The following is a 15,558-nucleotide window of genomic DNA, read 5'->3' as shown; positions in this document are numbered from 1 at the left end:
AGGACACTTGGTGTGCTAGCCTTCATCAGCCGGTGCATTGCGTATAAGAGACAGGCAGTCATGCTACAGCTCTATGCGCCTTTAATTGGGAGTATTGTGTTTAGTGCAGATCATCCCAATAGTACATGGAACTGTCTGTCTCGTTCCTCCCTTCTTTGTTGTTTTTTAGTATGTGTTAAGTGTATGTTTTAGTGTTCATCAGCTTGTTTTATGTGGGGGGGGGGGGGGGGGGGTTAGGCATAAAAAAACACTTTTTTATCTCTTACCTTGACGGAGATGCAATTTTTTTCTGTATTGTATCTCCGTCCGCACTGTGGCCTAACATCAAGGAGCTGGTGGCCTCTGCTGGAGATGGACTTCGGGAGCTCCAACCGCGGGAGCATGCGGACTTAACATCGTGGAGCTCACGGTCCCTGGTTAAAGACCGACTTCAGGAACTCCAAGTCGCAGGGGCTTCGACCGCCCCAACGTGGGGGCTTTGATCGCTCCAACTGTGGATGGTTCGACTGCCCTGACCGCAGGAAAATAAAGAGGAAGAAGATTAGAGTTTATTGCCTTGTATCACAGTGAGGAATGTGGGGAATCTGCTGTGACGGATGGTTATGTTAACTTTTATGTAGTTGTATCTTGTTGCTTTTTTTTAGGATTGCCATATGGTAATTTGAGTTTCACTGTACCTTAATTAGTACACATGACAATAAGCAGACCTTTGAACAGTACAGCACAGGAACAGGCCCTTTGGCCCACAATGTTTGTACCCAGCATGATGCCCAGTTAACCTGATCTCATCCTCCATTACATGACCCATATCACTCTATACGCTGCACTTCCATGAGCCTGTCTGAAAGCCTCTTAAATGTCACTATCGTTTCTGCTTCCACCACCACCACCACCCCTAGGATGGTATTCCAGGCCCCCACTACTTTCTGTGCGTAAACAAAAAACTTGCCCCACACATCTCCATTAAACTTTCCCCTCTCACCTTAAGACTTTGAGCTCTAGCGTTGGACATTTTAACCCTGGAATAAAGGTTCTGACTGACTACTTTATCAATGCCCCTCATACTTTTATATACTTCTATCAAGACTCCCCATAACTTCCAAAGTTTAATGGAAAACAATCCAAGTATATCCATTCTTTCACTGTAGCTGAAACCCTGTAATCCAGGCAGCATTCTGGTAAACCTCCTCTATACCCTCTCCAAAGCCTCCATTCCTTTCTTGTAATGCGGCTGCCAGAACTGCATGCAATACTCCAAACATGTCCGGAAGCTGCATCATGACTTCCTGACACACATTCAATGCCCCTAGCAATGAAGGCAAACATATCGTACACCTTCTTTACCACCCTATCTACCTTCAGCGCTATGAACTTGGACTCCAAGATCCCTCTGCACATCAATGCTGCTAAGGGCTTGCCATTAACTGTATACTTAACATTCAACCTCCCAACATTATTGTATACATGGATTTCAGTAACAAGGTCCTGCATGGTAGGCTGCTCTGGAAGTTTAGATTCCATATGATTCTTGACAAGATAGCTGAATGGATAGAAAATTGTCTTCATGGAATGAAGCAGAGGGTGACAGTGGAAGATTACTTTTTGGACTGGAGGCCTGTGACTAGTGGTATGCCTCAAGGTTTGGTGCTAGTCCCATTGCTGTTTGTCATTTAAACCAATGATTTGGATGAGAATGTACATGGCATGATTAGCAAGTTTGCAGATGACACAAAAGTGGGTGGTATTGTAGATAGTGAAGATGGTTGTCAGAAATTGCAGCAGGATCATGATCGATTGGCCAATGAGCTGAGGAATGGTTGATGGTACAGTGAAATGTGAGGTGTTAGAATTTGGGAGCACTAACATGGGCAGACCCTGCACATTGAGCAATGGGGCTCTGGGGAGTGTTGTAGAGCAGAGGGATCAAGGAGTACAGGTACATAGTTTGTTGAAGGTGGCATCACAGGTAGATAGGGTGGTTAGGAAGTCTTTTGGCACATGGCCTTCATCAGTTAGAGGATTGAGTATACAAGTTGGGAGGTCATGTTGCTGAGACAGCATTTAGAGTATTGTGTTCAGTTTTAGGCACCATGTTGTAGGACAAATGTTGTCAAGTTGGAAAGGGTGCAGAGAAGATTTACGAGGATGTTGCCAGGACCCGAGGGCCTGAGTTATAAGGATAGGTTAAGCAGGCTAAGACACTATTCCTTGGAGTGCATCAGGATGAGGGGTAATCTTAGAATGTACAGAATCATGAGAGGAATAGTTTGATTAGATGCACAGAGTCTCTTGCCCAGAGTAGGGGAATCGAGAACCAGAGAGCGTAGGTTTAAGGTGGAGGGGGGAGAGGGATTTAATAGTATCCTGAGGTGTAACTTTTTCACCTGAAGGTAGTGGGTATATGGAACGAGATGCAGGAGGAGGTAGTTGAGGCAGGGACTATCGCAACGTTTAAGAAACATTTAGACGGGTACATGGATAGGACAGATTAAAGGGCCTGTCCCACTTACGCAACTTTTTCAGCAACTGCTGGCACCCGTAATAGGTTGTTGAAAATTCGGCGGTGACCAGAAAGACGCTACGACTCTTTGGGTGTAGGCAAATTGGGCCGAAGGGCCTGTTTCCACGCTGTATGACTGACTTTATAATTAATTAATTGCAATACTATGAAAATGTGCAAATCATTGGTTTACATCTCCAATTTCTTCCTACAGATAACCCACCAAAAATCTATAACGACAGGCTTCCAAGTGAAAAAAGAAATGAAACTGATGCTTAAAGGTAGAACATTCATTTTGGCGGTACAATGTTAGATTATTTTACTTTTTGATAAATGGTGTGGCAGTTTAACTTTCTGGATATGAGAAGCCCAGATGATGGGCTAAGCCTAAAAAGGCAGGACCAGCTCCATGGGGGAATTAAAAAAGTGAAGAATTCATTTGGTCATATAACTCAAATTGATATTTATATATATTTTTCCCCCAAAACCTCCAATTTTCATTGACTATAACGATCTTGTGGAGGATGCAGTGGTTTGGAGAAGTCTCTATTTTGCTGGGGAGATGAGAATTATTAGGACCCCTATTCTAGCTAAGAGTGAAAACATGGCTCATTCTTCCATGCAACGCCTCAAATGCTACAGGACAGGAATTTGGAGCCATCAAAGGAATATTTTATGTTTGTTAGAATACTTTACAGTTAATCATTAACCTGAAACGCATTTAATGTAACATTTTGAATGTATTTCATTCTGGTTGTAATTCAGGCATTGGCTGCTACTTGGCAGTTTAATATTTATGTCACATGTGCTATCATCTCCAGCATTTTCTACCTTAACATTGAATCTCACTAATTCACCGGGTTCACCCTCAACCTCATGTGGTTCACCAATAAGCCAGCCACATAAGCATTGTAACTGTAAGAGCAGGTCAGGGTTTGGATATCTGGGGTAAGTGATTTACCCCAACTCTCAAATCCTTTCTGCCATTTACAAGGCACGATTTCAAAATGTGATGGATTATTTTCTTTGTAAGTGGAAGAATGTAGATCCAATCCTCAAGCAGTGCACCACCATACCCAACAATGCAACATACTTGATTGGCACCACAACCTTTGAGTTTCTCCAATGTTGAAGCGTGGCAAATATGTGTCATTTACTTGCTCAGATAACTGTTGACAATGTCTCAAAATAGGACCAGTACTATTAAGACTATCATCACCTGCAGATTTGCCTCCAGCTCAAACACAATCCTGACTTGGGAAGCTATCACTGTCTTCATCGTGTTTGGGTTTAAAACCTGGAATTTAATGTAGTGTAACAAACCGGATTTGATAAAGGGAACTTGAGGTTAAGGAGCCATTAGGAGGTAATGACCATAATATGGTAAGTTTTAATCTACAATTTGAAAGGGAGAAGGGTAAATCAGAGGTGTCAGTGTTACCCTTGAACAAAGGGGACTATGGAGCCAAGAGGAAGGAGCTGGCCAAAGTTTCGTAACTGGAAAGATACCCTAGCAGGGATGACAGTGGAACAACAATGGCAGGTATTTCTGGGAATAATACAGAAGGTGCAGGATCAGTTCATTCCAAAGAGGAAGAAAGATTCCAAGGGGAGTAAGGGGCGACTGTGGCTGACAAGGGAAGTCAGGGACAGTATAAAAATAAAAGAGAAGTACAACGTAGCAAAGATGAGCGGGAAGCAAGAGGATTGGGTAATGTTTAAAGAGCAACAGAAGATAACTAAAAAGGTAATACGGGGAGAAAAGATGAGGTATGAAGATAAGGTAAGCAAAAATATAAAGCAGGATAGTAAAAGCTTCTTTAGGTATGTGAAGAGGAAATAATTAGTTAAGTCCAATGTTGGACCCTTGAAGACTGAAAAAGGTGAATTTATTATGGAGAACAAGGAAATGGCAGATGAGTTGAACAGGTACTTTGGATCCGTCTTCACTAAGGAGGACACAAACAATCTTCCTGATGTACATGTGGCCAGAGGATCTGGGGTGACGGAGGAACTGAAGGAAATCCACATTAGGCAGGAAATGGTGCTGGGTAGACTGATGGGACTGAAGGCTGATAAATCCCCAGGGCCTGATGGTCTGCATACCAGGGTACTTAAGGAAGTGGCTCTAGAAATTGTGGATGCATTGGTGATCATTTTCCAATGCCCTATGAATTCAGGATCAGTTCCTGTGGATTGGAGGGTAGCTAATGTTATCCCACTTTTTAAGAAAGGCGGGAGAGAGAAAACAGGGAATTATAGACCAGTAAGCCTGACATCGGTGGTGGGGAAGATGCTGGAGTCAATCATAAACGATGAAATAGCGGCACATTTGGATAGTAGTAACAGAATCGGTCAGCATGGATTTACGAAAGTGAAATCATGCTTGACTAATCTTCTGGATTTTTTTGAGGATGTAACTAGGAAAATGGACAAGGGAGAGCCAGTGGATGTAGTGTACCTGGACTTTCAGAAAGCATTTGATAAGGTCCCACATAGGAGATTAGTGGGCAAAATTAGGGCACATGGTATTGTGGTAGGCGGCGCGGCTCTGGCCTCTGCAGCCTGTCCGCATTTTTATTATTTTTTGTCTGTGTTTTTATGTAGTTTTTGTTATTTTTTGTTGGGGTGTGTGTGTGGGGGGGGGGGGGGGGTGGGGTGGGGGGAGGGGGGGGGGAAACTTTTTGAATCTCTCCCTGCACTGGAGACCCGACCTTTTCTCGTCGGGTCTCAGGTGTCGTTGAGGCCGCAACGAGGAGCGGCCTCCAACGGGAAGAAGCCGGGGACTCTGGTGCCGACTCACCGTTGCCGTCGCGGAGCTGGCCGAGTCCGGAGCGGGTGGAGCGGTGGAGGAGCGCTGCTGCTGCTGCTGCTGCTGCTACCGGAGAGTCGGAGGCTCCAACGACAGGTCTGTGGACGGCGGCGCCAGGAGCCCGAAAAACGGCTCCCTGGAGGGAGACCGTTTTTCGGGGCTCCTGCAACGGCGAATTCTCCCGCCCGAGTTGCGGGGTCGAAGAGCTCCTGGAGCGGGGCCTACATCACTGCCCCGCGCGGCTGGAATGGCCGCGGGACTCTGCGAGCGCACACCGGGGGCTCCAACACCAAGACCCGGTGTGCGACCTCGCACCACCCGGCGTGGCTTTAATGGCCGCGGGACAATCGCCATCGCCAGCCGGGGGCTATGACTTTGACTCTGACATCGGGGGGGGGAGAGTGCAGTGGAGAGATAAGTTTTTTTGGCCTTCCATCACAGCTATGTGATGGATGTTTATGTAAAATGTAATTATGTTGTGTCTGGGGTCTATTTGTGTGTAATGTATGGCTGCAGAAACGGCATTTCGTTTGGACCTCCAGGGGTCCAAATGACAATTAAATTGACTCTTGACTCTTGATTGGGGGTAGAGTGCTGACATGGATAGAAAATTGGTTGGCAGACAGGAAACAAAGCGTAGTGATTAATGGGTCCCTTTCAGAATGGCAGGCAGTGACTAGTGGGGTACCGCAAGGCTCGGTGCTGGGACCGCAGCTATTTACAATATACATAATTGATTTGGATGAAGGGATTCAAAGTAACATTAGCAAATTTGCAGATGACACAAAGCTGGGTGGTAGTTTGAACTGTGAGGAGGATGCTATGGGAATGCAGGGTGACTTGGACAGGTTGGGTGAGTGAGCAGATGCAGTTTAATGTGGATAAATGTGAGGTTATCCACTTTGGTAGCAAAAGCAGGAAGGCAGATTATTATCTAAATGGTATAAAGTTGGAAAAAGGGAAAGTACAACGGGATCTGGGGGTCCTTGTTCATCAGTCAATGAAAGTAAGCATGCAGGTACAGCAGGCAGTGAAGAAAGCGAATGGCATGTTGGCCTTCATACCAAGAGTAGTTGAGTATCGGAGCAAAGAGGTTATTCTGCAGTTGTACAGGGCCCTAGTGAGACCACACCAGGGGTATTGTGTGCAGTTTTGGTCCCCTAATTTGAGGAGGACTTTCTTGCTATTGAGGGAGTGCAGTGTAGGTTTACAAGGCTAATTCCCAGCATGGCAGGACAGTCATATGCTGAGAGAATGGAGTGGCTGGGCTTGTATACTCTGGAATTTAGAAGGATGAGAGGTGATCATATTGAAACATGTAAAATTATTAAGGGTTTGGACACGCTAGAGGCAGGAAACGTGTTCCCGATGTTGGGGGAGTCCAGAACCAGGGGCCACAGTTTAAGAATAAAGAGTAAGCCATTTAGAACAGAGATGAGGAAACATTTTTTCACACAGAGTTGTGAGTCTGTGGAATTCTCTGCCTCAGAGGGCAGTGGAGGCCAGTTTTCTGGATACTTACAAGAGAGAGCAAGATAGGGATCTTAAAGATAGCAGAGTCGGGGGATATGGGGAGAAGGCAGGAGCGGGTTACTGATTGGCGATGATCAGCCATAATAACATTGAATGACGGTGCTGGCTCGAAGGGCCGAATGGCCTACTCCTGCACCTAGTGTCTATTGCCTATTGACATTGGACTTTGACTCTGGAACTGATGTGCTACAATGCTAAAAACAATATTCTGCCCTCCGTATCTTTGAAATCTACACACTTGCGTTTGGCTTGATTGTATGTATGTATGGTATTTTATCTGATTTGATTGGGTATCACACAGAACAAAGTGTTTCACAGTGATCTCAGTACACGTGACAATAATAAACCTAAAGCTAGATTAAAACAGTTCAATGTTCAGACCCATATTGAGTTAGAGATGAGCAATAAATGTTTGCTTTCCAGCAACAGCTACATCCACAAATAACAAGGGGCAAAAATGGATCTGTTGTATCTTTTAAAGACACTTTGTGTCCTTTTATTTTAACCTCTTTAAATATCGCACTTTTATCTCGTGTTAATAATGAGAATGGAATATAAAGATTAATTTGCATTATATTATATCGTAGCCATGAAATCCATGTCACCCAGGTAGAAATAGAGTGTAAAGAGACAAAATTCATACAGTCACAGAGTGACCATACATCTGAGAAGGCGGATGATAGTTGATTCTGGTATTTTTAGAAAAAGTTTTACTAATTTCCTGTGTTCTATTCCTATTTTTCCATAAATTACTTGAAAACAGTCATTGCTTTTCAACGGGAATTATTCTCTATGATATCTATTATCTATAATTGCACATATAGAAACATAATCATTCCCAATAACACATGCAGGAGAACTTAATGTAATACAGATTACAACTCATGGGAAAAGCTAACAGCTCCTGTTGAGTTGTAGAAGACATTGAATGTGTGGCATTGAGATAGTCCATATAGCCTATTCTGCAGTTCATTCAGTCTTATCAACATCTAATTTCTCCCTCTCATATTCAGGTGACATTCACTTAAATGAGTCTGTCTATACATTTGCGTCATCTGCTTTTGGTAGCAAGTTCCACAGTCTAACCAAGGCGTTTCTCCTGGATTCAACACTTTATTATGGCCACTCCAGGAGACGTAAACTCTTTCTCTATATCTCCGATCACAATCTTGAACCTCTCTATGGTATTGCTCTCTCTTTTCTAGAAATACTTATTTTAGTGGATTTTGAACCCTAGTTTAAAGTTTTGTTTTAATTTTTAGAGATGCAGCGTGGAAACAGGCGCTTCAGCCCACCAGTTCCGTGCCAACCAACAATTACCTGTACACTAGTTCTATGTTATCCCATAGAATGGTATCCATCTGGCCCAAGCTTCCATTTTTCAATAGCCAATGAAAAGTCATTGGAGTTCCCAGCCACCCAGCCATCCCAGCTATTAACCTTGTGCAACTTAGACAGTTACTTTGCTCTGTTATGTTAATATTTCCCCCTTTCCAGTGATTGATAACAGGTTGTTGATTTATTTTTCAGTCCATCCACATTTATTTAAAGGTTCATTGAAGTTACTAACAGGGAACCTCCCAATTCCCCCTTTCCCACCCCCAATTATTTTTTTTTTAAGTACCTTCTAGGTGAAAGATTGCCCAGGGCAAAAACAGTTTGGAAGAATATATTCTAATTACCTTCTTCCATTCTGCTGTGAGTGCCTGCGTTTTCATTGTGTTGTTGGCACTTCCCCAGAGTGATAAGCTGCCTGCATTCACTACTTGCCTCCCCACTAATCCTGCTCTTATCTTGAATGACAAATTGGTGTCTAATATCAGCTTCGTTGAATCAGCCTTCTGGTTGTTAATACTTGGACAGGTGTTTAAGCCACATTTCTGTGGTCACCAGCGATCACTGCTGTCAAAAGCATGAACAACAATTATAAACATTCAAATCTATTAACAGTGAAAACATTTATTTTAATGCTAAGGTATTTGAAGTAACAGATTTTATTTGATGAAGTAAATTACCTGAGGCTTTCTCTCTCCCTCAGCTGCGACACCATCCATTAAAATGAATGAAGCTGTAACAGGTGCAATTTCAGATAACGCAGGAATTTCGTACTTAACCGCTGGAGCAAGTGAACTTGGATGTTAGACTCATAATTGTGATCCACTGTGAGAAAGTTCTGGACTTCTCACATGATTGCTCCAAAGTAATGAACTTAGCATGGAACTGCTGGCTTTTTTTCCCTAAGATTTCAGGCATTATTGCTTTCAATTAACTGCAACAGCCCTTTAAAAAATCTCTCTTGACTGAACTGTTACAAGTAATTCCTTTAGAGCCTGTTGTAGAAAATGAAAAAAAATCTTCATTGGATAGCTGTTGCACATGAGAATTTTACTAATACTAGCTGAATATTCTTAACAACAGCTGATCTTTGAGGAAATAACCACCTAAAGCTAAATCTTCACAATTTATTATTCAAAACATGTCCTTTAATACCGTGAGCAAAACTCCATTGCTGGAGGAAATGGGTCTAAGAAATGCTAAAACGATGTCTGTCCTTTTCCATCCACTGGAGCAGCTTGATCTAGTGAGTTCCTCCACCAATTTGTTTTTGCTCAAGATTGCAACACCTTTACTTCCTTGTGTCTGCCTTAATACCTCAATGTCGAATTGTCTAATGTGGGTCTCATTGCTGAGTGAACTTGAGTCGGAATTTGTCACCTAACTATGAGCTAAACCAGTGAATGGAATTCCTAATACTAGCTGAATATTCTTAACAACAAAAATAAACAGAAGCTCACATTAGCACGTGAGCATGCAACAAAGACAGATCAGTCAAATTCTCATGTGCAACAGCTACCTCGTAAGGTCATAAGTGATAGGAATAGATTTAGGCCATTCAGCCCATCAAGTCTACTCTGATATTCAATCATGGCTGATCTATCTCCCTCCTAACCCCATTCTCCTGCCTTCTCTGATATGTCTCTGATCATTGTTTAATTCACCTTATTCCGACCTACAGGCAGACACTAAAATCTGCTATGCCTGTGGTCAGAACAATGAAAAGGTAGAAGAGTGAGAGCATTGAAAACCTGCTTTGACTGCACTGATTGGAATGTGTTCAGGAAAGCAACCACAAGCCTCGATGAATATACAGACACTGTGGCATCATATGTCAGCTTTTGTGTGAACAGTTGCATTCCCACTAGGACCCAGGTCAGCTTAAACAATGACAAGCCCTGGTTTACAGCAGAACTAGGACAGCTCCGCCAGTCTTAAGATGAGGCCTACAGGAGCGGGGATGCAGACCTACACAGGCAAGCTAAGTACAAGCTGAGAAGAGGAATCAGAGCTGCCAAGGAAAGTTACTCTGAGAAGTTGAGGAGCAAGTTCTCAGCTAATGACATCTTCAGTGTGGAAGGGCTCGCAGGAAATCACCAGTTACAAGAGGAAAATCCCCGCTCCTTGGACAATCGTCTGCTGACCAACGACCTGATGAGTTCTACTGCAGGTTCGATAGACAGAAACATAACCGCAGTACCCCCTCCCTCCCTCACCCACTCCTCCCTAAACACTACCACACCCACTTACAGCCTGACCAGTCTGTAAAGATTGGGCCCTCGTCCACTACCTTGCTGCCCAACATCAGCCTGGCCACTTCTCCATCACTAACAATAGCAATTGAGGAGGTGGGAAAGCTATTCGTAGGCCTGTCGCACTGACCTCTGTAATCATGAAGACACTTGAAAGACTTGTGCTACCTGAAAAATATCACAAACCCCCTGCTGGACCTCTTGCAGTTTGCATACTGGGCAAATAGATCAAAGAAACATAGAAAATAGGTGCAGGAGGAGGCCATGCGGCCCTTCGAGCCAGCACCGCCATTCATTGTGATCATGGCTGATCGTCCCCAATCAATAACCCGTGCCTGCCTTCTCCCCATATCCTTTGATTCCACTAGCCCTCTTTCTTAAATCCATCCAGTGATTTGGCCTCCACTGCCCTCTGTGGCAGGGAATTCCACAAATTCACAACTCTTTGGGTGAAAACGTTTTTTCTTACCTCAGTCTTAAATGGCCTCCCCTTTATTCTAAGCCTGTGGCCCCTGGTTCTGGACTCGCCCAACATTGGGAACATTTTTCCTGTTGGATGACACAGTCAACCTAGGCCTGCATTTCATCTTCTAGCACCTAGACCGCCAGGAGACCTAGGCAAGGATTTTGTTTGTGGATTTTAGCTCTGCATTCAACACCATTGTGCCAGAGCTACAAACTCTCCCTGTTGTCTGTGCCTGAACCCCTCTGTCAGTGGATCATCAACTTCCTGACAGACAGGAAGCAGCATGTGAGGCTGGGAAAGCGCATCTTGGACCCGCAGACCCTCAGCATAGGAGCGCCACAAGGCTGCTTACTCTCCCTTCTCCTCTACTCTCTCTACACCAATGACTGCACCTCCACAGACACCTCAGTCAAGCTTCTCAAGTTTGCGGACAACACAACCCTGATTGGACTGATCCAGGATGGGGAGGAATCAGGAAGTGCCTACAGACAGGAAGTGACACAGCTGGCATCCTGGTGCCATTGCATCAACCTGGAGCTCAATGCTCTTAAGATGGTGGAATTGATTGTAGACTTTAAGAGAGCTCCCCCTCCCCCACTCACCATCAACAACACCACAGTCACATCTGTGGAGTAATTTAAGTTCCTGGGAACCATCAACTCCAAGGACCTTGAATGGGAGACCACCATCGACTCCACAGTCAAAGGCCCAACAGAGGATGTACTTCCTGCGGCAGCTGAGGAAGCACAATCTGCCACAGGCAATGATGGTCCAGTATTATACTGCCATCATAGAGTCTGTCCTCACCTTCTCAATCACGGTCTAGTTTGACTCAGCCACCAAGCACGACATCCGGAGGCAGCAGTGCATCATTCGATCAGCCGAGACGGTTGGTTGCTGCAACCTTCCTCCCATCGACGAACTGTACACTGCAAGGGCCAAGAATCGAGCGGTTACGATCAACTCTGACCCCCTCTCACCCTAGCCACAAACTCTTTGAAGCACTTCCCTCTGGAAGGCCACACTGGACTGTCAAATCCACCACAGCCAGACATAAAACAGCTTTTTCTCCACGAGCAGTAGCTACTCAACAACCAAAAGTCTGTAGCCTCCTTGTGCTCTGGTATTTTAGTTCATTCTTCACCTGTTTAAATTATAATGTTTAATTTTGAATTGTCTACTGTATATCGTGTTGTTACTTGCGAGCAACACACCAAGGCAAAATCCTTGTAGGTATACATATTGGGCTAATAACATTTATTCAATTTAATTTTCCCCATAACCTCTGACACCTGTACTAATCAATAATCTATCTATCTCTGCCTTAAAAATATCCACTGACTTGGCCTCCACAGCCTTTGTGGCAAATAATTCCAGATTTGCCTTGTTTGACAATGACTGAATTAACTGCATTGAGTTAGGAAAACCCCAATTTTGCAATTTTGTCATCCCATTTTGATAATGTAAATTTTGACAATGATGTGTAAATTTATAATTTAAGTATTATAGCTGTTATTTAGAAATTACACTGCAGTTCCATTGAGCAGTTCCATTTGTCAGCTGTCCCTGTAACCAGATACTTGCCTTGGTTCAGGATTATTTCTGAATGTGCAGAACTAAAATTAATTTCTTTGGGATATTGCAAATGTTGAATGGGTAGCTATCACCTTCTGCTAACGTTCTGGCGTTAATAATAGTAACCGAGATATCTATTTCAAATCTACTAATATGTCAGCTCATTGTTCTTGAGAGTGCACCAATAGAATAGACATACCTCCAATAAAATTAGAATTATGTGTCCAATGTTTAGCCCTTTGCCTATATTTAGCAAATAGTTCATTCTTGTAAAAAGGTTTGCGACAGCTATTTGTTTTCTCTAGTGTTGACCTTGGTTTTCTATTTGAAAGCATTGGCAGTACAGTGAAGTAGCGGTAGAATTGTGCCTCACAGCGCCAGAGACGCGCATGTGATCCTGACTGCGGTGCTGTCCGTACTGGGTTTGTACATTCACCATGTGACCGCGTGCGTTGCTCCAGTTTCCTCCCACACTCCAAAGATGTACAGGTTTATAGGTTAATTGGGTTTGGTAAAATTATAAATTGTCGCTGGTGTGTAGGATAGTCCTAATGTACAGGGTGATCGCTGGTCGGCGAGGGCCAAAGGGCCTGTTTCGGCGCTGTATCCCTAAAGTTTAGTCTTAGCATTGTCAAAGGTCCTGAGTTGGGGAAGCAGGCAGTTATCCACAGCTGTTTTCCATACCTCAGAAACATGGAAATAAGTTAACAACTTTAGATTGTAGAATAAGATCTCTAATATAGACACAAAAAGCTGGAGTAACTCAGCGGGTCAGTCAGCATCTCTGGAGAAAAGGAATAGGTGACATTTCGGGTTGAGACCTTTCTTCTGAAGAAGTGACCCAATCTGAAACATTGCCCATTCCTTTTTTCCAGAGATGCTGTCTGACCCACTGTTCTTCCAGCTTTTTGTGTTTGGCTTTGGTTTAAATCTGCAGTTCTTCCTACACATGATCTCTAATATGCAGGATATAACAAAGAAGAAGATACCCAGTGCCAATATGCAGAGGTACTGTACATAAGCCCCTTACGTTGACGTGTCATGTTGTAGTGTGTGGGTCTCAAAATGAGGCAAGTAGTCCGAAGTTTGAGAAGCACTTTACTTTAATTCCTCCCGGTTCAGGGGAAGACAAAACCAGGGAAAGATGGCACCCAAACCCTGCCTTTTAAACCCTCCGGCTAAGGACCGCCTCCGGACTGCACCACTCCTGTGCCGAGGGGTTCGGCAGTATAATGGCACGACCCTTAGGAGCCGCCACAATGTCATGCTTGTTTTTTCAGCTATGTTTGCTTACCAAAGTAGTCGTCTAAATGGCAGAGTCCTTGGCACGTATCAAAAGTTTAACTTTTTTTCTTTTTCTTTAGGACCGGTGGAAACCTGATTGCTTTTGTGCAATATTTTCTACCCAAATCTGTTGTGAAGACTGCTGTTGGGGAGTTCCAGTCAGCTCTTGTTGAGCCAATGTACCGTTTGGGAATGATTATACTAATTTTATTATTAAGTAGTCGTTTTCTAGATACACTGAAACAAATGGCAAGAAAACATTAAGAACTGTTTTTAAAAAACACAATGTAGACTGGCAGAAAGATTATTGCAGTGTGCTCAGAATTTAAGTATGAAAGGTAGGTTTAGTGTGTTTGTTGTATCTGTGTCATATCTAACCTGTTGGCTTGCAACTAATTTAGTTTAAAGTGCTCCGTCTGTTGCTTTTTATAATATAACGCCTTGCATTCCCTCTGAATGATATTTTTGAACATTTTTGTAAGCAGAATTTTTTGTAAAATTATTCAATGTAAGTATGTTAAATTGATAATGTACATCTTGGTTTGGTTCAGTAATTGACTTATTTATGCAAATAGGAATCCATTTTATATTAATACACAAGGACAACTATCACATGTACATTTTAAATGGTTTTTCTGATTGTCTAGCTTAACCAATGTCTTTTTTTACTAAACGAAACCTGTAATGTGCTTTACTTTTCTGCAAAATAAAGATTTCTTTTGGATCAAATGGATCCATACAACACTATTCTTTAAAGATTAATGGTGGAGAGTCAATCTGGTGAAGCAGAAGGTTGAATAAGCTTTCTATGAATTGTGTATCTGCAGATGGTGTGCACGTTATTAGTTCATCATCGGTGGCACAGTAGTGCAGAGATAGAGCTGCTGACTCATAGCTCCAGAGACCTAGATTCGATCCTGACTGCAGATGCTGTCCGTGTGGAGTTTGTATATTCTCCCTCTGACCGCATGGGATTTCTCTGGGTGCTCTGGTTTCCTCTCGCATTCCAAAGACAAGAGGGTTTGTAGGTAAATTGCCACTCGTGTGTAGGATGCGAAAATGGTCCAACGTAGAACGAGATGGTCAGCATGGACTCTGTAGGTTGAAGGGCCTGTTTCCACCCTGTATCTCAAAACTAAACAAACCAAAGTCATTAACCTCATTGATTCTAAGGCCTTGCAGATCAGGAAGGTCTTAAGAATACCTGCATGCCTCGAAATGACCGTACATTGTCTTGAATGGCAATAGACCTTGGTATCTACCAGGGAATCAAAACCATGTTTTTGTCTCCGATTCATGTACATTTCATTTATAACCTAGATTACGACACTAAATATTAGTGCTACAAACAAGGTTCAGTTAGGTATCTTACAGTGTTGAGCCTGCTGGTGTTGCAAAGGAGTCATCCACTGTACAATGATGACATACAAAAGAGGTATGTAGCTATAATACTAGTGATCCAGAAATTAAAGCAGAATCTAAAAACGTGTCAAATGGCATCTTCAAAGAGAGAAACATGGTGTTTCCGGTGATTATAGTTTTCTGGCACTGGAAGAAACTAGTAAGAAATCCAAATTTGTGGACTATTAATCAAAGGAAATTCAAATCTAACCATGACTTCTGCTGAATTTCATATCAATTAATTAAATAAACTGGAATAAAATCACCAATAGTGACCATGAAGTTACCACGGTGTTGTAAATCTCTATCTGGTAAACTAACGGGTATTCCTCTATTTCCCATAATTAATGCACATTTTTCATTACCACAGAATGTCTTTGAGTTCATTTTCACTTTAACG

The 15,558-nt window shown here is 43.0% G+C and overlaps 1 protein-coding gene across 1 annotated transcript in view; it reads left to right on the top strand.

The window, feature by feature from the left end:
- The window catches only part of vsig10 (V-set and immunoglobulin domain containing 10), a 49,080-nt gene extending 34,579 nt beyond the window's left edge, over positions 1 to 14,501 (top strand). The window contains 2 exon segments of the mRNA XM_055655594.1: positions 2,715 to 2,781; positions 13,838 to 14,501. Of these exon segments, the coding sequence (XP_055511569.1) occupies positions 2,715 to 2,779 (65 nt within the window). The 3' untranslated portion in view covers positions 2,780 to 2,781; positions 13,838 to 14,501.
- The last annotated feature ends 1,057 nt before the right edge of the window (positions 14,502 to 15,558 follow it).

This window comes from Leucoraja erinacea, chromosome 25 (genome assembly GCF_028641065.1).
Source record: "Leucoraja erinacea ecotype New England chromosome 25, Leri_hhj_1, whole genome shotgun sequence".
NCBI classification, from domain to species: domain Eukaryota; kingdom Metazoa; phylum Chordata; class Chondrichthyes; order Rajiformes; family Rajidae; genus Leucoraja; species Leucoraja erinaceus.
This window is presented reverse-complemented; position numbering and strand designations above follow the sequence as displayed.